This window comes from Oncorhynchus kisutch, linkage group LG2 (genome assembly GCF_002021735.2).
Source record: "Oncorhynchus kisutch isolate 150728-3 linkage group LG2, Okis_V2, whole genome shotgun sequence".
Lineage (NCBI taxonomy): Eukaryota > Metazoa > Chordata > Actinopteri > Salmoniformes > Salmonidae > Oncorhynchus > Oncorhynchus kisutch.
In genome coordinates, this window is record NC_034175.2 from 35,949,169 (window position 1) to 35,975,289 (window position 26,121).

The 26,121-nt window shown below is 41.9% G+C and overlaps 1 protein-coding gene across 1 annotated transcript in view; it reads left to right on the forward strand.

The window, feature by feature from the left end:
- Positions 1 to 21,016, forward strand: part of LOC109865442 (tomoregulin-2) — a 165,500-nt gene extending 144,484 nt beyond the window's left edge. Inside the window, exons 6-10 of the mRNA XM_020453645.2 lie at positions 12,518 to 12,666; positions 13,837 to 13,896; positions 14,257 to 14,383; positions 17,952 to 18,110; positions 20,408 to 21,016. Coding sequence (XP_020309234.1) covers positions 12,518 to 12,666; positions 13,837 to 13,896; positions 14,257 to 14,383; positions 17,952 to 18,110; positions 20,408 to 20,504 — 592 coding nt within the window. The 3' untranslated portion in view covers positions 20,505 to 21,016. The remainder of the gene's footprint in view (positions 1 to 12,517; positions 12,667 to 13,836; positions 13,897 to 14,256; positions 14,384 to 17,951; positions 18,111 to 20,407) is intronic.
- Positions 21,017 to 26,121: the final 5,105 nt, after the last annotated feature.

Here is a 26,121-nt window from a genome sequence, read left to right on the forward strand (position 1 = left end):
GTGTTGTTTGCACTAAAGTCTTAATACTGTAACTTACTGAGACCTATATTTCAAAACCTATATAAGCTACAGTACTGTATCAATCATTAATTAGTTAATGTCATCATACAGCATACAAGTCATTCATGATTTGAAATGCAATCTAGCTATTTAGTTTTCAAATAAAATAACAAAGTGATCCTTGAATAATTAGCGTAAACAACAAATAAACATTTCCATTTTGGATATTACGTTCATGAATGAATTCGAGTGGTTTTGGTCCCTGCTGTAATAATGGCAAAAATTACCAAAAAAACTTTACAACAGACTCTCTGTTATGCTTATATTTTATTTAGTGTTGTTTACACAGTTAGAGAAATTATATTGTAATCTAACAGCACCTGTTTGGCACACATAATATGCACACGCAGCTCTTGCGCCTTAACTTATTTCCTTGATCTCCATTATTTTCCAGAACTAGTCAAATGTATTCCATACATCTGAATTCCCCTTTGTCTCCTGAACAACCAGTAAACATTTCCCAGTTTCGAGTTTATTTGTGACGTGTTACGGTGTTCAGAGTTTGTTAAAACGTATATATAGATGTGATTATGATATGGTTTAGGTCAGACCGTATTGGTCAGGTATTGTGTCATGTAAAGAGAGCAAGGGTTGAGGGATTAGGGATTTCGGTAACAGAACTTTTCGGTCTGAAATGGCTGTAATTATGTTGCAGATTCAGCAACATGGACAGCGCGATAAACACTGTTGATGTTCAAGTGTATTCGGAAAGTATTCAGACCCCTTGACTTTTTCCACATTTTGTTACGTTACAGCTTTATTCTAAAATTAATTAAATCTTCCCCCCCCCCTCATCAATCTACACACAATACCCCATAATGACAAAGCAAAAAGTTTTTTTTTTGAAATGTTTGCAAATGTATGAAAAATAAAAAACAGATACCTTATTTTCATAGGTATTCAGATCCTTTGCTATGAGACTCAACATTGAGCTCAGGTGCATTCTGTTTCCATTGATCATCCTTGAGATGTTTCTACAACTTGATTGGAGTTGTAAATTCAATTGATTGGGCATAATTTGAAAAGGCACACACCTGTCTATTTAAGGTCCCACAGTTGACAGTGCACTTCAGAGCGAAAAACAAGCCATTAGGTCGAAGGAATTGTCCGTAGAGCTCCGAGACAGGATTGTATTGATGTACAGATTTGGGGAAGGGTACCAAAATATCTCTGCAGCGTTGAAGATCCACAAGAACACAGTGGCCTCCATCATTCTTAAATGAAAGAAGTTTGGAACCACCAAGACACTTCTTAGAGCTGGACGCCCGGCCAAACTGAGTAGTCGGGGTCAGGAAGGTCAGGAAGGTGACCAAGAACCCAATGGTCACTCTGACAGAACTCCAGGGATCCTCTGTGGAGATGGGATAACCTTCCAGAAGGATAACCATCTCTGCAGCACTCCACCAATCAGGGCTTTATGTTAGAGTGGCCACTCCTCAGTAAGGCACATGACAGCCCACTTGGAGTTTGCCAAAAGGCACCTAAAGGACTCTCAGAGCATTATAAACAAGATTCTCTGGTCTGATGAAACCAAGACTGACCTATTTGACCTAAATGCCAAGTGTCACGTCTGGAGGAAACCTGGCACAATCTCTACGGTGAAGCATGGTGATGGCAGCATCTTGCTGTGGGGATGTTTTTCAGTGGATGGGACTGAAAGACTAGTCAGGATCAAGGGACAGATGAGCGGAGCAATCTACAGAGAGATCCTTGATGATGGGGCGATGGTACACCTTTCAACAGGACAACGACTCTAAGCACACATCCAAGACAACGCAGGAGTGCCTTCAGGAGAAGTCTCTGAATGTCCTTGAGTGGCTCAGCGAGAGCCCGGAATTTAACCTGGTCGAACATCTCTGGAAAGACCTGAAAATAGCTGTGCAGCTACGCTCCCCATCCAACCTAACAGAGCTTGAGAGGTGCTGCAGACAAGAATGGGAGAAACTCCCCAAATACAGATGTGCCATGCTTGTAGCATCATCCCCAAGAAGACTTGAGGCTGTAATTGCTGCTAAAGGTGCTTCAATAAAGTACTGAGTAAAGGGTCTGAATACTTATGTAAATGTTTTTTTTTATACATTTGCAAAAAAAAAAATCTAAAAACCTCTTTGTTATTATAGGGTATTGTGTGTAGATTGACGAGGAAAAACAACAATTGAATCCATTTTTGCATAGGCTGTAACGTAACAAAATGTGGAAAAAGTCAAGGGGTCTGAATACTTTCCAAATGCACTGTATATGGTGCATCACTGCAGCAGGGAGGAAAGAGAGACCATGGGTGCTAATCACACAGTCAGTCGCTGTCATTTTTCGTTAACACACCGCAGCAAGTCTGAGCCCCGCCTGACACAGTCAAATCAATTACGGTTTGACTCCCTCTAGTCATTTGTGTGTCTTAATTATTTCACCAAACAGTGCGCTTAAAGCACCAGACAAGCTCACTGCATATAGTTGATTTGATTAAACACATAGGATGTGTCTATATATGGAAAAAGACACGTTTGAAAATCGATTGGTCGAAAGAACAGACGACTCTGGTCGACCAAGATTTTTTTCTATTTAGGTACATCCCTAAGGCCAATACTTAATTAAAAATGTCTTAAAGGATAAATGGACTGAATTCCACAGAACAATAGAGGAAAGTTGGAAAATGTCTTTATCAGGCTGAATGGCCCCCACACCTTATCCCCTCAACAAACACACACGCATACATCCCTCCCCAATCTACCCTATTTGTTTGTGAGTGTGTGTGTGTGTGTGTGTGTGTGTGTTTACCTGCAAGAGGAGTCCCGCTTCAGTGCCTCAAACAAGCTTCACTGCCTCTGTTCCCTACGTTTTTTCTCCCTCTCGCCCTTTCTATTATTCTCTCTTTTTATTTCTCTCTCTCTAATCCTCCCTTCCTCTGTCTGTGTCTCTTAGTCCTTTAGAAGGATACTCTGAAATATGAGGCTGGGTATTATAAAAACAAATGTTATATTTAACAGCAATAGCATATATAGCTGTGGCTTTGTACAATGTAGAAGTGGCTGGGGAAGGGTGCAGAGTGGTCTAGCTACCGAATGTGTGTGTATGAGCGAGTGCGTCCCTGCCTATGTGTGTGCATTGTGTGTGTGTGTGTGTATGCATGCCTCCTTGTGCATTTGTTTATGTGTGTGTGTGTGTGTGTGTGTGTGTGTGTGTGTGTGTGTGTGTGTGTGTGTGTGTGTGTGTGTGTGTGTGTGTGTGTGTGTGTGTGTGTGTGTGTGTGTGTGTGCGTGCGTGCGTGTGTGTGTGCATGTGCGTTTGCGTGACTGGAAGTGGCCTTTAGAGAACATGTACACAGGAATCCTGCAGTAAATCATTGAGTTTAGATAGAGGGGAAATCACATGGCACTGTACAAATCAATAAGACACATCCTACTAAGAAGTGCTCTTCACACACAGACACACCAATAAACATACACTCTGGTAGACACCCACCCAGACACTCTCTCTTTCTCCATCTCTGATTCTTCTCCCTCCCTCTCGATATATGTTGGTAGGTGTGTGATTTTATTTCATTGTATTAGGACCTCTTTTAGCCCACCAAGGGCTAGTCTTCCAAGAGTCCTTAAGAAATGTAAAAACATTTTGAAAAATAACAAAAGCTAAGTAAAAACACACACACACATTCAAAGATCCTATTACCTTTACATATTACGTGTGTATTTGTGGGTGGGTGTATCTGTGTGTGCACTGTGCATGTTCGTGTGTGTGTGTGTGTGTTGACGCAGTGCAGTATTGCAGTGGTAGTGCCTATTGTGGAGAAAGTGAGAGGCTCCATAAACAATGTATGGCCTACAGACATTATCCTTGATGACCGCCACTCGGGATGGCAAGCCTCTGAAAGCATTGTCACTTCTGTGTGTGTGTGTGTGTGTGTGTGTATGTGTGTATGTGAGTGTGTGTGCGGTAATAATAGAAGGAGTATTCTGTATGCGTTATGTGTTTGTTTGGGAGTGCGAGTGTGTGCATGTGTGTGTGCGTCTAGGTCATGCATTTCATTACACAGTGTGCATATCTGTACTTCTATGTATGAGATTGTCTTTGTCTGTTTGTGATTATGTGTGTGTTTGCACTATTTAAATTGAGCAGGTTGTAAAGCAGGGCCAGTGCTCTGGGCCAGGGGGAAATAGAAAAGGAGCAGAGAATAATGACAGTTTTATAATTACAGTGTCTAATGTTCAGAGCTACTCAGCAAGAACTGCCAAGAGACTGCAATTTGTGTAATTTCCAAAAAGAGCTCACAGTTTCCCTTCAAAATATGACGTACATTATTATAGATTCATGTCATTTTTTTTTTACCCATTCATTCCGTGTAGTTACAGGGTTAAGTCTGAGTAATTACAGGGTTAATTCTGAGTGGTTACAGGGTTAAAGCAGAAACAACTCAAAAGGATACGTTTAGGTATTCATTCTGAGTGGTTAAGGTTAGGGGTATGGTTTGAGAAAGGCTTAAAAGAAAATAATGAAAAACAATGCACTATTATATTTAATAGGGTTGCACATTTTGGGGAATATTCAGAGGGGGAAACTTTCTGTGGGAATTAACGGGAATATATGGGAATTAACAGAAATATATGCAAAATAATATTAACACCATTTAAATGTTGATGTTTTTTGCAGTGGATACATATCCATATCATATGGAGAGACAGAATAATTGCAAATGATTATGTCCTTCCAATAGATATTTAAAAACGATTTATTTACGAATTGAACTTTAATTAAATGAGTTGACACTTCACATTGGATGATTTCACTGAACAACAAAAGAAAGGGAATATTGAATGATCCCCACTGATTCATCGCATCTGATAAAAATGTTTTCAACATACATCTGTAAAATGATAGTCTAGAAACTAAAGCTTTGGATGTCTTCCTGTCAGGCTTCCATTTCTTCTCCCTGGACCTCCTCAATGTCCACCTCTTGAACATCAGAATCTGTGGCCTCATCTTCACTGTCATTTTCCAACCTTGTTGAGGATGGCTCAATCTCAGGCTCAAAAAGCCTTAAATTTGCACTGATAGCCACTAATTTTTCAACCCTTGTCATTGTCAGCCTGTTTTGGTGTGCTTTGGTGTGTGTTCCCAAACAAGGACCAGTTGCGCACTCAGGTGGCTGATGTTGGTGGGATTTGGAGGATGATGGAAGCAACGGGGGAAAGAGCCTCAGATCCACGAAGTCCCATCCACCTGGTGGCTGACATATGTTGGCACATATGTGTGTGTTGCATCTCCATCTCAAAGCCCTTGCTTGGAAGTGTACTTCGCCAGACTGCCAAGAACCTTGCCCTTATCCAGGCCAAGGTGGCAAGACACGGTAGTGATGACACCATAGGCCTTGTTGATCTCTGCACCAGACAGGATGCTCTTGTAGCGGTATTTATTAGAGAGGGGTAAAGAAAGATTTTGTTCGGGCGCCAGGCAGGTATTAACCATGCCGAAAGGAAAAGAGTAGAATAGAGAGAGTACCACTACCAGACCCACACACATCAGCAGAAGAGACTGCCTAGAGTGTAGCCTGTTTACCAGATAGCCAGTGGAGAGAAAAGAGAATACACACCATATAAAACCCACATCACAGCACAGGGGTAACCCCAACAAGAATACCTCATACAATAATACTAATAATGGCAGAGCAATTAAACAGCAACTTCATACAAGAACGAACCCAGTCATCAACAGAGGATTTGCAATAATCTGTATTATTTTCTAGTGGATGAGTGCAGAGTGTATGTATGTGGGGGGTGTTCATCGACACAACAAAGGCCTTGAAAATGTCCACAGTCTTCTTGGCCACATGTCATTAGTACACCTCACCTCAATACAGTTCACATAACAATACACAACTTGCAAGCAACCTCCCTTTTAACTAAAATGTCCATCCAAATACTTCTGGCAGGGCAATAATAGTTCAGCTCTAATGAACTTCAATGGGAAGTGCATTTGAAAAATAGAGAGTCTGTTGCAGGGTAAAGCACTGGAACGAGAGGGAAGAGAAAGAGAGAGAAAAAGAGAAATCTTAGCTGTGGTCTTCAGGCCTGCCGGTGTACGGTCTGACTGTCAATCCATGTGATCCATAACGGGCACGGTCCCAAACAAAAACAACCACGATCTAAAGCGATCACACCGATGATTGAGTTAAATACTTTATAAACTACAAACGCTGAAAACAAACAAAACTTCTGCAGCACATCACACACAATCAAACTGTCGCGGCAGCCAAGAGCCCCTCCCCAAAGAGCTGAACGAGCTCTCTTTATTTCCTCCTTCCTTACTGCTCATGCGCTCTTAAAGTGGCAGTGCACGGTGAAGGCTCTGAGCAGATTTCGCCACACTCTTGCCAGCATACTTGGTGTCCAACATGTACGCTGCGGCATGTATAGGCTTCAGGCAGAAGTCTTCACGCTTCTTGATGTATTTCAGAACTGCAGTTTCCTACGCTTGGAGCAACAGTGAAGTGGGCAGGGCAGTACGGATTTCTTCTCTTACATCTGCGAGCAGAGTCTGAACATCAGACAGGATGGCATTATCTCCCTCAATCCATGCAATGGCTACTGCTATAGGTTTCAGGATTTTCAGGCTGCTTACCACTCTCTCCCAAAATACATAATCCAGGAGGATCCTCTTTATGGGGTTGTCCATATCGGCAGGCTGTGATATGACCATTTCTTGGAGAGACCCCTTTCCCCCCAGGAGACTATCAAACATCACGACCACACCACCCTGACGGGTGTTGCTGGGCAGCTTCAATGTGGTGTTCTTATTCTTCTCACTTTGCTTGGTGAGGTAGATTGCTGCTATAACTTGATGACCCTTCACATACCTAACCATTTCCTTGACTCTGTTGTAGAGTATATCAATTGATTTCAGGGTCATTATGTTCTTGAGGAGCAGATTCAATGCATGAGCAGTACAGCCAATGGGCGTGATGTGAGGGTAGGACTCCTCCACTTCAGACCAAGCAGCCTTCATGTTTGAACCATTGTCTGTCACCTTGGACCTTCTGTGGTCCAAGGTCATTGATGACTGCCTTCAGCTCATCTGCAATGTAGAGACCATTGTGTCTGTTGTCCCATGTGTCTGTGATCTTGTAGAATACTGGTTGAGAGGTGGAGACGATGTAGTTAATTATTCCTTGCCCACAAACATTCTACCACCCATCAGAAAGAATTTCAATACAGTCTGCTTTCTCTATGATTTGCTTGACCTTCACTTGAACTCTGTTGAACTCTGCATTAGAGGTCGACCGATTATGATTTTTCAACGCCGATACCGATACTGATTATTGGAGGACCAAAAAAGCCGATACCGATTAATCTGACCATTTTTTTATTTTATTTATTTTTAATAATGACAATTACAACAATAGTGAATTAACACTTATTTTAACTTAATATAATACATCAATAAAATCAATTTAACCTCAAATAAAAAATTAAACATGTTCAATTTGGTTTAAATAATTCAAAAACAAAGTGTTGGAGAAGAAAGTAATATGTGCCAATATGCAATATGTGCCATGTAAAATATGTGCCATGTAAAAATGTGTGCCATGTAAAATATGTGCCATGTAAAAAAGCTAACGTTTAACATGAGACATCAATATTCCAAGGTAAGAGGTTTTAGGTTGTAGTTAATATAGTATTTATAGGACTATTTCTCTCTATACCATTTGTATTTCATATACCTTTGATTATTGGATGTTCTTATAGGCACTGCCAGTGTAACAGAATAGCTTCCGTCCCCCTCCTCACCCCTACCTGGGCTCGAACCAGGAACACATCGACAACAGCCACACTCGAAGCATCGTTACCCATCGCTCCTCCAAGCCGCGGCCCTTGCAGCGCAAGGGGAATAACTACTCCAAATCTAAAAGCGAGTGACTTTTGAAACTGTATTAGCGCACACCCTGCTAACTAGCTAACCATTTCACATTGGTTACACCAGCCATTAGGCTGATAAGCTTGAAGTCATAAACAGCGCTGTTTTTGCGAAGAGCTGCTGTCAAAACGCACAAAAGTACGGTTTGAATGAATGATTACGGGCCTGCTGCTGCTCAGTCAGACTGCTCTATCAAATCAGACTTAATTATAACATAATAACACACAGAAATACAAGCCTTTGGTCATTAATATGGTCGAATTCGGAAACTATCAATTTGAAAACAAAACGTTTATTATTTCTGTGAAATACAGAACCGTTCGGTATTTTATCTAACGGGTGGCATCCCTAAGTCTAAATATTCTTGTTACATTGCACAACCTTCAATGTTATGTCAGAATTACGTAAAATTCTGGCAAATTAGTTCGCAATGAGCCAGGCAGCCCAAACTGTTGCATATACCCTGACTCTGCGTGCAATGAACGCAAGAGAAATGACACAATTTCACCTGGTTAATATTGCCTGCTAAACTGGATTAGTAGTTATAACTAGTGATTATGATTGATTGCTTTTTATAAGATAAGTTTAATGCTAGCTAGCAATTTACCTTGGCTTCTACTGCATTCGTGTAACATGCAGGATACTCGTGGAGTGCAGTGGTTAGCAGTGGTTAGAGCGCTGGACTAGTTACCTGTATGGTTGCAAGATTGGATCCCCTGAGCTGACAAGGTGAAAATCTGTCGTTCTGCCCCTGAACAAGGCAGTTAATCCACCGTTCCTAGGACGTCATTGAAAATAAGAATGTGTTCTTAACTGACTTGCCTAGTTAAATAAAGGTATAAATATATATATAAATATATATATATAAATAAAATCAAGAATTTAAAAAATCGGAGATCGGCACCCAAAAATACCAATTTCCGATTGTTATGAAAACTTGAAATCAGCCCTAATTAATCGGCCATTCCGATTAATCGGCCGACCTCTACTCTGCATCCAGCAAATGAATAGATAAAGCATGTATGGTTGGAGGGGTGTCTGCTGGGCGAAGAACATTCATAAATCTCTTCCACATGCTCAAATGCACATAAACACTTTCTGACATTCTGAGACATAAAGTCAAAGTCATGGACAAAATGGTAAACACTACCACAAATAAACAAGCTGAATTGTTTTATGCATATGAAGCCAGAATGAATACACAAACACACAGACACAGACACACACAGTACCAGTTAAAAGTTTGGGCACGCCTACTCTTTCAAGTTTTTTTCAGTATTTTTACTATTTTCTACATTGTAGAATAATAGTGAAGACATCAAAACTATGAAATAACACATGGAATCATGTAGTAACCCAAAAAGTGTTAAACATATTTGAGATACTTCAAAGTAGCCACCCTTTGCGATAATGACAGCTTTGCACACTCTTGACATTCTCTCAACTAGTTTTATGAGGTAGTCACCTGGAATGCATTTCAATTAACAGTTGTGCCTTGTTAAAGTTCATTTGTGGAATTTCTCTCCTTCTTAATGTGTTTGAGCCAATCAGTTGTGTTGTGACAAGGTAGGGGTGGTATACAGAAGATAGCCCTATTTGGTAAAAGACCAGGTCCATATTATGGCAAGAACAGCTCAAATAAGCAAAGAGAAACGGCAGTCCATTATTACTTTGAGACATAAATGTTAGTCAATCCAGAACATTTCAAGAAATATGAAAGTTTCTTCAAGTGCAGCCGCAAACACCATCAAGTGCTATCATCCAGAAACAGTGGATAGATGGCAGCATTAGCGCAAAACTGAAAGTGCAAACCACCACATTTAACCATGGCAAGGTGACTGGGAATATGGCTGAATATGGTTATTCCCTCCTTAAGGCAATCAAACAAGCAAAACGTCAGTATAGAGACAAAGTGGAGTCACAATTCAACGGCTCAGACATGAGACGTATGTGGCAGGGTCTACAGACAATCACGGACAACAAAGGGAAAACCAGGCAAGTCGTGCGGACACCGATGTCTTGCTTTCGGACAAGCTAAACAACTTCTTTGCCCGCTTTGAGGATAACACAGTGCTTCCGACGCTGCCCGCTACCAAGGACTGTGGGCTCTCCTTCTCCGTAGCCGGTGTGAGTAAGACATTTAAACATGTTAACCCTCGCAAGGCTGCCGGCCCAGATGACATCCCCACCCGCGTCCTCAGAGCATGTGCAGACCGGCTGGCTGGAGTGTTTACGGACATATTCAATCTCTCCCTATCCCAGTCTGCTGTCCCCACATGCTTCATGATGGCCACCATTGTTCCTGTACCCAAGAAAGCTAAGGTAACTGAACTAAATGACTGCCCAGTTGCCCTCACTTCTGTCATCATTAAGTGTTTTGAGAGACTTGTCAAGGATCACATCACCTCTACCTTAACTGACACCCTAGATCGACTTCAATTTGCTTACCGTCCCAATAGATCCACAGACGATGCAATTGCACAGCACACTGTCCTATGCCATCTGGACAAGCGTAATACCTATGTAAGAATGCTGTTCATTGACTATAGCTCAGCATTCAACACCATAGTTTCCTCCAAGCTCATCATTAAGCTCATTAAGCCCTGACGGGCCGCCCCCAGGTGGTGAAGGTAGAAAAAAACACCTCCATAAGAGTGCGTGCTCACCTCCTGTACTCTCTGTTCAACCATCAATTATCAAGTTTGCAGACGACAACAGTAGTTGGCATGATTACCAACAATTACGAAACAGCCTACAGGAAGGAGGTGAGGGCCCTGGCAATGTGGTGCCAGGAAAATAACCTCTCTATCAACATCAACAAAACAAGGGAGCTGATCGTGGACTTCAGGAAATAGCAGAGGGAGCATCCCCCCCATCCACATCGACAGGACTGCAAAGGAGAAGGTGGAAAGCTTCAAGTTCCTCGGTGTACACATCACTGACAAACTGAAATGGTTCACCCACACAGAACTTCAGGAGGCTGAAGAAATTTGTCTTGGCATCTAAAACCCTCACAAGCTTTTACAGATGCACAATTGAGAGCATCCATTCAGGCTGTATCGCCGCTATCATCCAGAAGGCAAGGTCAGTGCAGGTGCATCAAAGCTGGGACCTGAAAAACAGCTTCTATCTCAAGGCCATCAGACCGTTAAATAGCCATCACTAGCACCGTAGAGGCTGCTGCCCTATATGCATAGACTTGAAATCACTGGCCACTTTAATAATGAAACACTGATCACTTTAATAATGTTTACATAATTTGCATTACTCATCTCAAATGTATTTGTGTGTATTGTTCTGAAAATGTTAGATTTTACTGCACTGTTTGAGCTAGAAACCCAAGTATTTCGTTACACTCGCAATAACATCTGCTAAACACTTGTATGTGACCAATAAAATTATTTTTGATTTGATTTGATGAAACTGGCTCTCATGAGGACAGCCACAGGAAAGGAAGACCCAGAGTTACCTCTGCTGCAGAGGATACGTTTGTTAGAGTTAACTGCACCTTTAACTACAGCCCAAATAAATGCTTCACAGAGTTCCAGTAACAGACACATCTCAACATCAACTGTTCAGAGGAGAATACGTGAATCAGGCCTTCATGGTCGAAATTGCTGCAAAGAAACCACTACTAAAGGACACCAATAAGAAGAAGAGACTTGCTTGGGCCAAGAAACACGAGCAATGGACATTAGACCGGTGTAAAGCTGTCCTTTGGTCTGATCAGTCCAAATGTGAGATATCTCTGCATGTGTGGTTCCCACCGTGAAGCATGGAGGAGGAGGTGTGATGGCGTGGGGGTGCTTTGCTGGTGACACTGTCTGTGATTTGTTTAGAATTCAAGGCATACTTAACCAGCATGGCTACCACAGCATTGTGCAGCGATATGCCCTCTAATCTGTTTTGCACTTTGTGGGACTATCATTTGTTTTTTTCAACAGGACAATGAACCAATACACACCTCCAGACTTTGTAGGGGCTATTTGACCAAGAAGAATATTGATTTAGTGCTGCATCAGATGATGACCTGACCTCCACAATCACCCGACTTCAACCCAATAGAGATGGTTTGATATGAATTGGACCGTAGAGTGAAGGAAAAGCAGCCAACAAGTGCTCAGCATATGTGGGAACTCCTTCAAGACTGTTGGAAAAGCATTCCTCATGATGCTGGTTGACACAATGTCAATAGTTTGCAAAGCTTTCATCAAGGCAAATGGTGGCTACTTTGACGAATCAAAATATCAAATATAATCAAATATAAAATATATTTGGATTAGTTTAACACTCTCTTGCTTACTACATGATTCCATATGTGTTATTTAATAGTTTTGATGTCTTCACTATTATTCTACATGTATAAAATAGTAAAAATCAAGAAAAACCCTTGAATGGGTAGGTGTGTCCAAACTCTTGACAGTTACTGTAAAAAATGTTTTAACACAATAGACTACTACACTCAACAACAGCAATTCACTGAATAATTACATCTACAATTCTCCATCAATCTATTCTTTATTTGATGTGTCCCATCATTTTTTTGTGGCAGGTGCGTGTGTAACATTGACTGCTCCCACATCAGCTTCAACCCGGTTTGCGCCTCAGACGGCCGTTCCTATGACAACCCCTGCCAGGTGAAGGAGGCGTCTTGTCAGAAGCAGGAGAGGATCGAGGTTAAATACCTGGGCCACTGCCAAGGTGATATAGCTACTGTTATACACAACTTTTTTCTATATCTCTTTCTTCTTCTTCTTCACACACACACGCTGTCTTTTTGAAAAGCACTATGTTAATCCAATGTTTTATAATTTTTTATTATTCCTTCACCTCTTTCTATGTTCATATTTAGTCATTTAGGACCCAGTTCAATCAATTGAAGATACAGGAAGACCCGCACTGCCAGTTAATTCTGAATATTTGTGCTGTTTTGGAAGTTTCAAACTCCTTACAACTGTCAACAACTCCTCTCACAGAATTTTGACGTGGAGCCATATTTGTTCTTGAATACTTTATCAGCAACTCAATTGAATTGGGACCTTTATCATTTTAATTTGACCAACAATCAATCCAGGTCAAAGCAATACAACATAACCACGTCAACAAAACACCATCATTATGTTTTTTATAACAGCAACCCATTCACCAAGAATTTGTTTGAATGGAGCACAGCAATTCTGTGACAGCAAGAAATACATATTTTCAAATGGATCAATAAAGATAGTATTATATTGTATGGAAGGTTTTATAACAGTTATCCAGCATTCCAACCTTTGGTTTGGATCATTTGAAAAGAATAAATCATGATCCTATAACACTCAATACTCTAAATATATGCTCTACATATTGTTAGAATATTTAAAGTAATTGTTTCTGTTTTGTTTTATAAAGTTATTATTATAATCATTTTCTTTTTAAATATTGTAAACCACACTTGACACACTCATAGACGAGAGAATTGGTGAAAGAAATTAGAAAGAAACTACAAAGTGAAGTACTTTACTACCCTAGCTACTGGTTCAAGGTCATTTTTGTGTTTTAGTCTGTCATTTTGTCCCTAGCATGACTCATAGTGCTGATCGAGGATCTGTTTTCCCTGTTAGATCAAGAATAGATATACAGAAAAAGTAATTTAGTCAGCCACCAATTGTGCAAGTTCTCCCACTTAAAAAGATGAGAGAGGCCTGTAATTGTAATCATAGGTGCACTTCAACTATGACAGACAAAATGAGAAAGAAAATCCAGAAGATCACATTGTGGGATTTTTAATGAATGTATTTGCAAATGATGGTGGAAAATAAGTATTGTACAAGGTTGGACCTTGTATGCAAGTGGTCTTAATCAGCACTCTTACTCTGACTACCTTCTCAGGTGACATCATGACAGGGACCAAAGCCGGAGACGGACACTATGCCAGGAAAGACTACTCAGGTAGGTGCACGTGTGTGTGTATCAGGTCTGTGAATGATAGCAGACAGGACTAGACATCTTAGGGTGTATTCCACATGGGACTTTTGAAAAAAGTAATGCACACAGTGCATAAGTGCTCATAAATGTCATTTACAGCAATTACACTATTATGCTAAATTAGTGAGACTCACCTTTACCCTTTCAATCCTATATATGTTTTATCCCTGGCATTCACTGCTTCTGTGCTCTGTACTTTGTGTGTGAATGTGTGTGATGTGTGTGTGCGTCCGTGTGTGTGTGTCCGTGTGTGTGTGTGTGTGTGTGTGTGTGTGTGTGTGTGTGTGTGTGTGTGTGTGTGTGTGTGTGTGTGTGTGTGTGTAGAAGAGAAGCCGGACCAGAGAGGAGAGGTGGCCATTGGGTTGTATATTCCCTGTCCCGAGCACTACAAGAACTACTGTGTCCACGGAGAGTGTGAATACCCCAACATACTGTCTGTGCCGTCCTGCAGGTACACACACACACACACAAAGAACCATACTGACACACACATACACCCAGGACACATACCAGCACATACTGACACACACAACCTCAATCCCCCGCCCACACACACACACACACACACACACACACACACACACACACACACACACACACACACCCATCATCACCTGTGCCCCTTCGAGCTCTCTGGCTGAGTAATAAGCCTGTGGGCAGACCAAGCCCATTAACCTGTGAGGTCAGTGGGGTTGTGCTGCGGTCACAGTCACAGGGCTTTAGCCTCTGCTCATCTCTCCCCTCACAGCAACACAGCTCTAAACCCGTAGCTCTTCAAGCCTACAGGCCCTGAATACTGAATAGTGGTCATAGTGAACTTGTATGGGGAAAATTGGTGAAGGTCTCTGGCACCCTCTATTGTATGGAGGCGGTAGTGTTTTGATGAATGGGAATGTTGATTTAGGATCAGTTTTGCCTTTTAGATCCAAATGAATAGGATTACGTGGACAGAGGGAGACCTGATCCTAGATCAGCACTCTTAATCTGAGGCGCTTCATAATCCGCCATCGATAAAAGACAGTACTGTGCAGCCGTCTTCCTCGACCTGGCCAAGGCTTTTGACTCTGTCGAATACCGTATTCTATCAGCAGACTCAACAGCCTTGGTTTCACCCCTACCTCGCCTGGTTCACTAACTACTTCTCAGATAGAGTTCAGTGTGTCAAATCAGAGGTCCTGTTGATCAGGACCTCCGGCAGTCTCTATTGGCTTACAACAGGGTTTAATTCTCGGGCTGACTATTTTCTCTGTATATATCAATGATTTCGCTCTTGCTGCGGGTGATTCTTTGATCACCCCTACGCAGACGACACCATTCTGTATACACCTGGCCCTTCTTTGGACACTGCATTAACAAACCTCCAAATGAGCTTCAACGCCATACAACACTGCTTCCTTGGCCTCCAACTGCTTTTAAATGCAAGTAAAACTAAATACATGCTCTTCAACCGATCGCTGCCCGCACCTGCCCGCCCGACTAGCATCACTACTCTGGATGTTTCTGACTTAGAATATGTGGACAACTATAAATACCTAGGTGTCTGGCTATACTGTAAACTCTCCTTCCAGACTGACATTAAGCATCTCCAATCCAAAATTAAATCTAGAATCAGCTTCCTATTTTGTTACAAAGCCTCCTTCATTATGCTGCCAAACATACCCTCGTAAAACGGACTATCCTACCGATCCTTGACTTCGGTCATTTACAAAATAGCCTCTAACACTCACAGTGCCATCCGTTTTGTCACCGAAGCCCCATATACTACCCACCACTGCGACCTGTATGCTCTCGTTGGCTCGTCCTCGCTACATATTCGTCGCCAAACCCACTGGCTCCAGGTCATCTATAGGTCTTTGCTAGGTAAAGCTCCGCCTTATCTCAGCTCACTGGTCACCATAGCAACACCCACACATAGCAGGCACTTCAGCAGGTATATTTCACTGGTCATCCCCAAAGCCAACACCTCTTTGGCCGCCTTTCCTTCCAGTTCTCTGCTGCCAATGACTGGAACGAAGTGCAAAAATCACTGAAGCTGTAGACTTATATCTCCCTCACTAACTTTAAGCATCGGCTGTCAGAGCAGCTTACTGATCGCTGCAGCTGTACACAGCCCATATGTAAATAGCGCATTCAACCAACTATCTACCTCATCCCCATATTTGTTTTAGTTTTTCTCCTCTTTTGAACACCAGTATTTCTACTTGCACATCCTCATCTGCACATATATTACTCCAGTGTAAATTGCTAAATTGTAACTTTGCCACTATTGGCCTATTTATTGCATTACCTCCTTACTTCATTTGCACACACTGTATACATTTTTTTCTATTGTGTTATTGACTGTACATTTGTTTATCCCATGTGTAACTCTGTGTTACACTGCTTTGCTTTATCTTGGCCAGGTCGCAGTTGTAAATGAGAACTTGCTCTCAACTGGCCTACCTGGTTAAATAAAGGTGAAATAATAAATAATAATAAATAAATACATTCGCCGCTCTTCAAGGTTTGAGGTGGAAGTTGATATTTTCAACCGCTGATCTAGGATCAGTGTTTCCAAATGCTGATTCTTAATTTTAACCATTGGGGAGCAATTTGCCAAACTGATCTTAGATCTGTGTCTAGGGACCACTTGTAACTCTCCTTTGACATTACTGTGAGAAGACTGGGAGTTGGCTCTCAGTACACCAGTCCACTGCATTATGGTGAAAGAGATGTGAGGAAAGAGAAAAGGAAAAAGGAAGGGAAGGGAAAGGAAAGGGGAGATCGACAGGAGAGAGGGGTGGTTTTGAGAAAATGAGAGAGACAGAGATAGAAGGAGAGAGGGGGGGAGATAGATATAGAAGGAGAGAGAGATATATAGAAGGTGAGAGAGAGATATATAGAATGATCGAGAGAGAGAGAGATAGAAGGAAAGAGATATAGAAGGAGAAAGAGACAAGTAGTGAAGGTTGAGGGGATGCAAGAGTAGAGGGGATGGCATAGCGAACATAGGTGTGTGTGTGTGTGTGTGTGTGTGTGTGTGTGTGTGTGTGTGTGTGTGTGTGTGTGTGTGTGTGTGTGTGTGTGTGTGTGTGTGTGTGTGTGTGTGTGTGTGTGTGTGTGTGCAGGGTGATGCAGGTGTTGGTAGGTAATGACCTCCCCAGAGAAAGAGAGAGAAGGATAGACTGATTTAAATTGTACCGCTTCTAGACCAGGCCCACAGAGACAGTGGTCCTCTAGATAACTCCTACACACACACACACACACACACACACACACACACACACACACACACACACACACACACACAGCCTTGTTTATACCTGGCACTAACGTGATCCTTGGTCCTAATCTTGCCTACATTCTGATTGTGCCCACATTATCAGATATGCGTCTAGAGGTGGCATTAAAATGTGTCTCTCATCCGCCCACTGTGTTCGAAATTGTGACCAGATTTCTTGGTACCTCCCTATATGCAAATAATTTGATCGATATTCTTAAAAAAATTATATTTATTTCTTGTCATTAGTCAATCGTGCCACCTGTCAATGATTTTAGAGGGCGGAATAATGAGGATTTAAATGGTTTCACTGTCCAGATCCATCTACACTTGTTGTATATCCGTACATAATACGTGCCTGATTACCTCCGGAGGTGGTCAGAAAGATCTGATCACAATCAGATCACAATGTGTCTTTTGATCGTCTACAATTGTCTAAAACTGTGGGCACAATCAGGATGTGAACACAATCAGGACAGAGGATGCATGTTAGCAGCAGGTATAAACAGGAGTTTACAGTTACTTCAAACACATACAGTCTAAAGACACACACACCTGTAACCTCAGAAACACATTAGCCTGTAAACTATGGTGACCTTAAACTTGCACACAACACGCACGCATGCACAAAACACGCACACACACACATGTACACAAACTAACATCAACCTGTGTGTGTATGTGTGTGTGTGTGTGTGTGTGTGTGTGTGTGTGTGTGTGTGTGTGTGTGTGTGTGTGTGTGTGTGTGTGTGTGTGTCAGCTGTCACTCAGGCTTCAGCGGGCCCCATTGTGACACTAAGGAGTTCAATGTGCTCTACGTGGTCCCCGGCTCTGGCAAGCTGCGCTATGTCCTCATCGCCTCCATCATCGGAGCTCTGCAGGTGGCCATCATCTGTGTGGTGGTACTCTGTATTACCAGGTAGGACACACACACAGACACACACACATGCACACACATACAGTATACACACGCATACACATGCATGTGCACACATACACAACCACATTGTGCAAACACACGCACACACACTTGTGTGAGCACGCATAGGGTACCTTGGCCATCCACAGGGGGTGATTGGGGGTTGAGTAACCAAAGGAGGTTGAGAACCACTACATTACACAACCATTATGCGTATACTTTCACATGCTGTGCATGCACACACACACACAAACACTTGCCCAAAGCAATTGCATCCTAATATTCATAGTGCTATCCATGAGACAGGAAACAGATTACATTACCTCATTACATTATACATGAATGCGTGCCCACCTACTCCCACAGAGGACTGTATACAGTACATACACAAACAGAGATCAATTTTCCACATTGGGGATGTCATGATGAGAGGGAGTGCAATCATAGGGGGTTACGTTCAGGTGCTGTGGAGGGAATGCAGAAAGGTCATCTTGTTTACCTCTTGCACCACAGGGAGGATGGAGAAGAACTCTGCTCCCACTGTGCACTCTCTCTCTCTCTCTCACACACACACACACACGCACACGCACATATGCAATCAACACACACTCTGCCACTCAGCCACTCAGCCATTCAGTCAGCAGCCTTCCGACCCCAGGCTGACCTATGCAAAATATGACATTTAATAAAGTTTTTTCTCACCAAGATGAAACTCCTCCAAATAGAGAGGGAGAAACAGAGGTAGAAATAAGAGAGACAACGGGGGGGGAGAGAGTGAAAGAGAAAGATCAATGATAGATAAAGAGAAAAATGAGAAACAGAAAATGAATGAGGGAGACATTAGAAGAGACTGAAAGAATTAGAGGGAGTAAGACAGATGGAGACCGAAAGAGAGAGACAGAGAAAAGGAGACTGAGATATGGAAAAGGAAGAGGGAGAGTGGGAGAATGAGAGAGAGAGAGAGAAGTGTGATAGAAAGATACGGACTGTCTGTGAAGCTCAATTACAATCATTTATTTCCCTGTAAACCTCTGAATTCAATGCAGTTTAAACAAATTCACATCGCTTCTATAGCAAACGACACACACACACACATTTTACGACTCTCTACCTTTAATACATTTGGATTTATTTAGCACCCTCACCCCCATAATTCTCCCGTATTCTAAATGCAGAAATATCATTTAATAATATTATTTAAAAAATACTATGTGTACAGTTGATAAACATCTTCAAAAGAATAGGCCAAAGACCAATCTATGTATTTCGGGAAGATTATATAACATTCATTTGTAGAGCCTTTAGTTCAAAGTGTATAGACAAAGTTGTGCCTCATTATGGGAATGGATCCTCCCTAGGTTCTCCATTCCATGCTGCTTAATCACATTTTTGTTAATTGCTAAATTCTGCTTTTAATGGTTTGCATCATTAGTCCCTAGGGGTATTAGTTTTACAGCATTATAGATTATAGAACGTGGTACAGAATATTTTGAATAAGTTCATAATAGCTCCAACCATTTCATATGTATCAAAGAAGTAGAAAAATCAACAGGAGTTGCAATATAATTAGGGCTGTTAATCATTGAACTTAAGTTAATCTTTTGTAATTTTAGTGGAAGAAATAAAAATCCACCATTAATCAAATTGTCTGAAAGTGTTGAAAAAAACACAAAAAACATCCAAAATACATAATCTATACAGATAGACATTGAGGTTAAATAAAGTGTTCTTTCTCAATTTACCCAATTTTGTTAACCGTTACATTAGACAAAATCAAGACATCAGGATTTCTGTTTTCTTGTATGAAACATCTTAATTTACAGCTCACTTTAAGCAATTTTTTTGCAACTCCTGCGAGTTCATTGGATTTTTTATTTTTTTTTGTATTTGTTTTACAGCCCTAAATATAATGCATTATAAGTCATATTTTGTGCTATCTGGTAGTAATATATTGTTGACTTCTCTCTATGGACATGCATGTCATTAACCACTCCACTAGGTGGCAATGAAGGCTATCTTATTTTTATAACAAGCATTTCCAAAGCAATCCAATGATCTTCTTGGCTTATTAGTGTATCTTCAAGTATATGAGGAATCCAGCTACTAAACTAAACTAAACTAAACTAAACCGGGGTTCAATAAATAAGAACTATTTCTTTATAATGAAAAACGATGAGTTTCACCATCAAGGCCTTGGATACTGAACATAGGGCAAATTACATAGCATTCTGTCTCTGTCTCTCTCTTTATCTATCTCTCTCCTCTCCTGTCCTCTACTCCACTTCCTGTCTGGACAGGAAGTGCCCGCGGAGCAACAGGGTCAATCGGCAGAAGCAGAACGCCACCCACTACAGCTCAGAGAACACCATGCGCGCATCAACCCGCCTCATCTGACTGAGCCTCCCCACAATGGGGGAAACCCTAAGACCCATTCCGCTCTGGGTCCAAATTGCACCATAGACACAGATCTAGGATCAGCTTTACCCTTCTTTCCTACAATCCCAACCTGAATTAACTATAAGGGTGTGGGTGGTGGGAGGGGGACAAAACTGACCTTAGATCGGCATCTAGGAGGTCGCGCAATCCCCAACTCGCCGACCCCGATCATGAGGAATTGAACAATGAGGATTGGGGGGGGGGGGGGGGGGCTATAGATGTGGGCTAGCTGATGTTCGTGGGGGAATGTTGGTTGTTTTTAGGGGTAGAACCAATAGGGGTTGGGGTGGGAGGGGGTCTACACGTGATGCCTTGCACCTGTGGTATAGGTCACTAAGAGGAATCTATGGTACTACAGTACAGCTCTGTTTGGTTATGTATTACTGGGTCTATTTCCAATAGTTATTACATTGTCTTGGTGGGGTCTTTTTTCTGTAATGTAAATAAATAATTTATATCATGAAATGTGACCTTGGCCGATCTACAATATTGCTGTCGAGTGTCGATTCTCACATTTATGGTTAAGATAACATCACTCTCAAGAGGAAACATGAATTCTTAAGAGGAAAGAGACAACAGGTACATTTGTCTGAGATTAAATGTGTATTTGTATTGTCTATCATCAATTCAGGGCCTAGTGGGCCGCAGGTGAGTGAACTTCCCAGCAATCAGTGAAATTAGTTGATCAATTAACTATCAGAAAAAGAAAACCTGAGCTTCAGCGTTGTGGAACATTGAAGATAGAAATGTCATGACATTTGTCTTACAGTTGATACATGATGACTCTTTATTCTAAATGTCAGAGAAGCATGTTTGTTCTACATAAGATATTTCTATCTGAACTTTCCACAACTTTGGACCTTGAAGGCCATAATTGATGGTGAGGAGCTGTCTTGACACAAGGATGTGCCATTTTACCATATGTCTACCCCACTAAAAGAAAACTGAGTTACAGTAACTGAGTTACAGTATCAGTACCTTGCCAATTATGTGCTATTGGCAGGTGATGTCTTTTCTACACACACACACACACACACACACACACACACACACACACACACACACACACACACACACACACACACACACACACACACACACATACACATACACATACACACACACATGTGCGCACGTACACACACGTACACACACATACAGACTTATTTAACCTTGTGGGAGGACACAAGTTATTATAAAATCATATCCTTAACCTACCCCTTACCTAACCTTAACCCTTAACTCATAACACAAACCTTTAACCCCTAACCCTGACACTAATTCTAACCTTAACCCTAAACTCCCTTTTTTCGGTTTAGGCTCCCCACAAGTATAGTTACAGTTTTTTTCGAATGCTAAACGACAGTGGACACAACTGGAGTCACATGTGCAAAACTCTAACTACAGTCTGCACAGCAGCAGTTCATGTGGACCAAACTCTAGTTAGTTTTTCATTGCTTGAACACAGTTTTCAAAACTCTACACACTTATCCCATGACTTTAACCACAACCTGCACAACACTGTGGATTTACAGCACTTTGTTCAAATGCTAACACACTGCTGTCAAAACTGTGAACCACACATTCAAAACAGAATAGATTTCAGCCTTGTGCCTTTCAAACACTGCTGATTGCAATTTCAGCTGAAAGGCTAAGCAGGTGTCTTGTTTTAGACTTGTTATTGAACACACACACATATTACAGTATATATAGGTAGAGCTCAGAAAGACTCATTTTGGAAATGGAACAAGGAAGATGGGTTCGTGGAGGGAGAAGGGTGGCAGGGAGAGGGCGGATGCGTGGAGGAAGACAAAGAAGACAAAGAGCTGTTATGTCAGATGAAATAAGGGCTACACTTATAGACCATGTCGTGAACCATGGTCTCTCATTGAGAGAGGCAGGGTTGAGGGTGCAACCCAATCTGCAAAGATCCACAGTGGCATCTGTAATGCGAATTTTACATCCTTACAGTAAATGAAAACATTACAGGAATCTATTTTGTATTGCAATTATAGAATATTTACACAGATATATATTACAGTAAGTTTGACTGTAAAATATATTTTTACAAGAGGACCCAAAGGCTGCCCCCAACAGGGGGAAGAGGAAAAATATTTTCAGATGCGCAGGAAAATGCTATTGTTGACATGGTTGTTGTCAACAATGCAATAAAACTGCGGGAGATTCAAGATAGAGTGCTGGCTGATAATGATATATTTGAAAATGTTAATTCTGTCAGCACAACAACTATTGCTCGAGTCCTAAAGAAACACCAAGTTACAATGAAACAGTTATACACTGTACCATTCGAGAGAAACAGTGAACGGGTAAAAGAGCAAAGATACCAATATGTCCAGGTAAGACGTCTGAGGTTACGTACACAGCTATACAAAATATTTACAGTAAAAAAAAACACTAGCATTTCTACAGTAAAACTGTGCACTTACTGTTTTTCAGAGAGTAATGGAGGTGGAAGCACTGGAAAGACCACATTCATTTGTATTTATCGATGAAGCTGGATTTAACCTTGCCAAAACACGGCGCAGAGGGAGGAATGTTATAGGTCAAAGGGCCACTGTGGAGGTTCCAGGCCAAAGGGGGGGAAATATCACCATGTGTGCTGCAATGGCCAATGATGGTTTGCTTCTCAACACACCACTCATTGGCCCATACAACACAGAAAGGCTTATAGCTTTCCTAGAACAGCTCTATGCTCAGCTAGTGCCAGCAAAACAGGGGGAGCCAGTAAGAAACCCCCAAGTTTTTGTCACAGTTTGCGATAACGTTGCTTTTCACCACTCTGCAGCTGTCACAGATTGGTTTGCAGCACATCACAGATTTATGGTTTTGTACCTGCCTGCATATTCACCCTTCCTCAACCCAATAGAGGAGTTTTTCTCTGCCTGGAGTTGGAAAGTGTTTGGTCACCACCCACATGACCAAATGTCTCTTTTGGAAGCCATGCGTGCCGGATGTGAGGACACGAGTCCAGAGGACTGCCAGGGATGGATAAGGCACTCCAGAAGGTTCTTCCTCAGGTGCATGGCAAGAGAAAACATTAGATGTGATGTTGAAGAAAACCTGTGGCCTGATGCTAGAGAGAGGCAGGATTAGCCCCTCAATTATTTGTTCGAATTACAGTATGTACTTATAGTTTCTACCCTTTTTTTCTCATTACTGTAATTCTGTAAATTACTACAGACTATTGAAGCAAACTGCTAAATTTTTAAATACCATACAGGTAAGTTGAAGTCTTTAATTTTGAATTGTACACACCACTGACAAGAAATTTTCAATATGGTCTCACTGGCCAGGTTCTGTTATGTTTACAGTTGAACTGAGCTGACCAGGAGGAGTTGTGGTCAATGTCAGGGTCACCCATAGGCTACACTGCCAGACTACAGGATTCCACACAAATTCCACGGAGATTGAGACAACGGAGAGGAGGGGTGAGGGGGGGAGGCACTTCCCAGTTCACCCCACAGCCGAGCGTGTGGAATCCTCTCTTCCTGTCCTCTCCCCTAATTTGTTCAGATCCAGTAAGGGAGGAGCAGGAAACTCTGAATGTCTGCATGCGCGACCAAATATGCGCAATGGGAATTCCACAACTTTATGTTGTTAGCTTTCATTTCAGGAAGGTCAACAGTGTTGAATTAGATGTGTGTCCTCTTCACAGGTGACATAAATTATTGATTGTAATGATTGTCGTGGAATGTAGCATTTTACACATAGGATGGGTTTGTTCCAAACATTCTATTTTAGGGATAGGGAGATAATGTCTCTGAGAAATGTTCGATTTTATCATGGTATGTGCCTTTACCAAAAGGCAAAAAGCCTCCTGCGGGGACTGGGGATAAAAAAAATCTACAAAAAACACATCACGACAAGAGAGACCTAAGACATACAGCATGGTAGCAACACAACATGACAACAACATAGTTGCAACAAAACATGGCAGCAGCACGACATTTTAGCAGCATAAAACATGGTGCTAACATGCGTCATTTGTCCTGAAATTGCCCACATTTTAAGACAGGTGTAGACGATTAATGCATTTTATCTGATTGTGATCTGATCTTTCTGAACACCTCCAGAGGTAATCAGGCAAGCATTGTCTCTGGATCAGACAGATCTTGACAGTCCAATCAAATCAAATGTATTTGTCACATACACGTGTTTAGCAGATGTTAATGCGAGTGTAGCGAAATGCTTTGGCTTCTAGTTCCGACAATGCAGTAATAACCAACGAGTAATCTAACCTAACAATTCCAAAACTACTACCTTATACACACAAGTGTAAAGGGATAAAGAATATGTACATAAAGATATATGAATGAGTAATAGTACAGAACGGCATAGGCAAGATGCAGTAGATGGTATCGAGTACAGTATATACATATGAGATGAGTAATGTAGGGTATGTAAACAAAGTGCCATAGTTTAAAGTGGCTAGTGATACTTGTATTACATAAAGATGCAGTAGATGATATAGGGTACAGTATATACATATACATATGAGATGAGTATTGAAGGGTATGTAAACATTATATTAAGTAGCATTGTTTAAAGTGGCTAGTGATATATTTTACATCAATTTCCATCCATTCCCATTATTAAAGTGGCTGGAGTTGAGTCAGTGTGGTGGCAGCAGCCACTCAATGTTAGTGGTGGCTGTTTAACAGTCCGATGGCCTTGAGATAGAAGCTGTTTTTCAGTCTCTCGGTCCCTGCTTTGATGCACCTGTACTGACCTCGCCTTCTTGATGATAGCGGGGTGAACAGGCAGTGGCTCGGGTGGTTGTTGTCCTTGATGATCTTTATGGCCTTCCTGTGACATCGAGTGGTGTAGGTGTCCTGGAGGGCAGGTAGTTTCCCCCCGTTGATGCGTTGTGCAGACCTCACTACCCTCTGGAGCACCTTACCGTTGTGGGCGGAGCAGTTGCTGTACCAGGCGGTGATACAGCCCGACAGGATGCTCTCGATTGTGCATCTGTAGAAGTTTGTGAGTGCTTTTGGTGACAAGCCAAATTTCTTCAGCCTCCTGAGGTTGAAGAGGCGCTGCTGCGCCTTCTTCATGACGCTGTCTGTGTGGGTGGACCAATTCAGTTTGTCCGTGATGTGTACGCCGAGGAACTTAAAACTTACTCCCCTCTCCACTACTGTTCCATCGATGTGTATAGGGGGGTGCTCCCTCTGCTGTTTCCTGAAGTCCACAATCATCTCCTTTGTTTTGTTGACGTTGAGTGTGAGGTTATTTTCCTGACACCACACTCCGAGGGCCCTCACCTCCTCCCTGTAGGCCATCTCGTCGTTGTTGGTAATCAAGCCTACCACTGTAGTGTCGTCAGCGGGGTGGAGATGTTGTTACCTACCCTCACCACCTGGGGGTGGCCCGTCAGGAAGTCCAGTACCCAGTTGCACAGGGCAGGGTCGAGACCCAGGGTCTCGAACTTGATGACGAGTTTGGAGGGTACTATGGTGTTAAATGCTGAGCTGTGGTCGATGAACAGCATTCTCACATAGGTATTCCTCTTGTCCAGATGGGTTAGGGCAGTGTGCAATGTGGTTGAGATTGC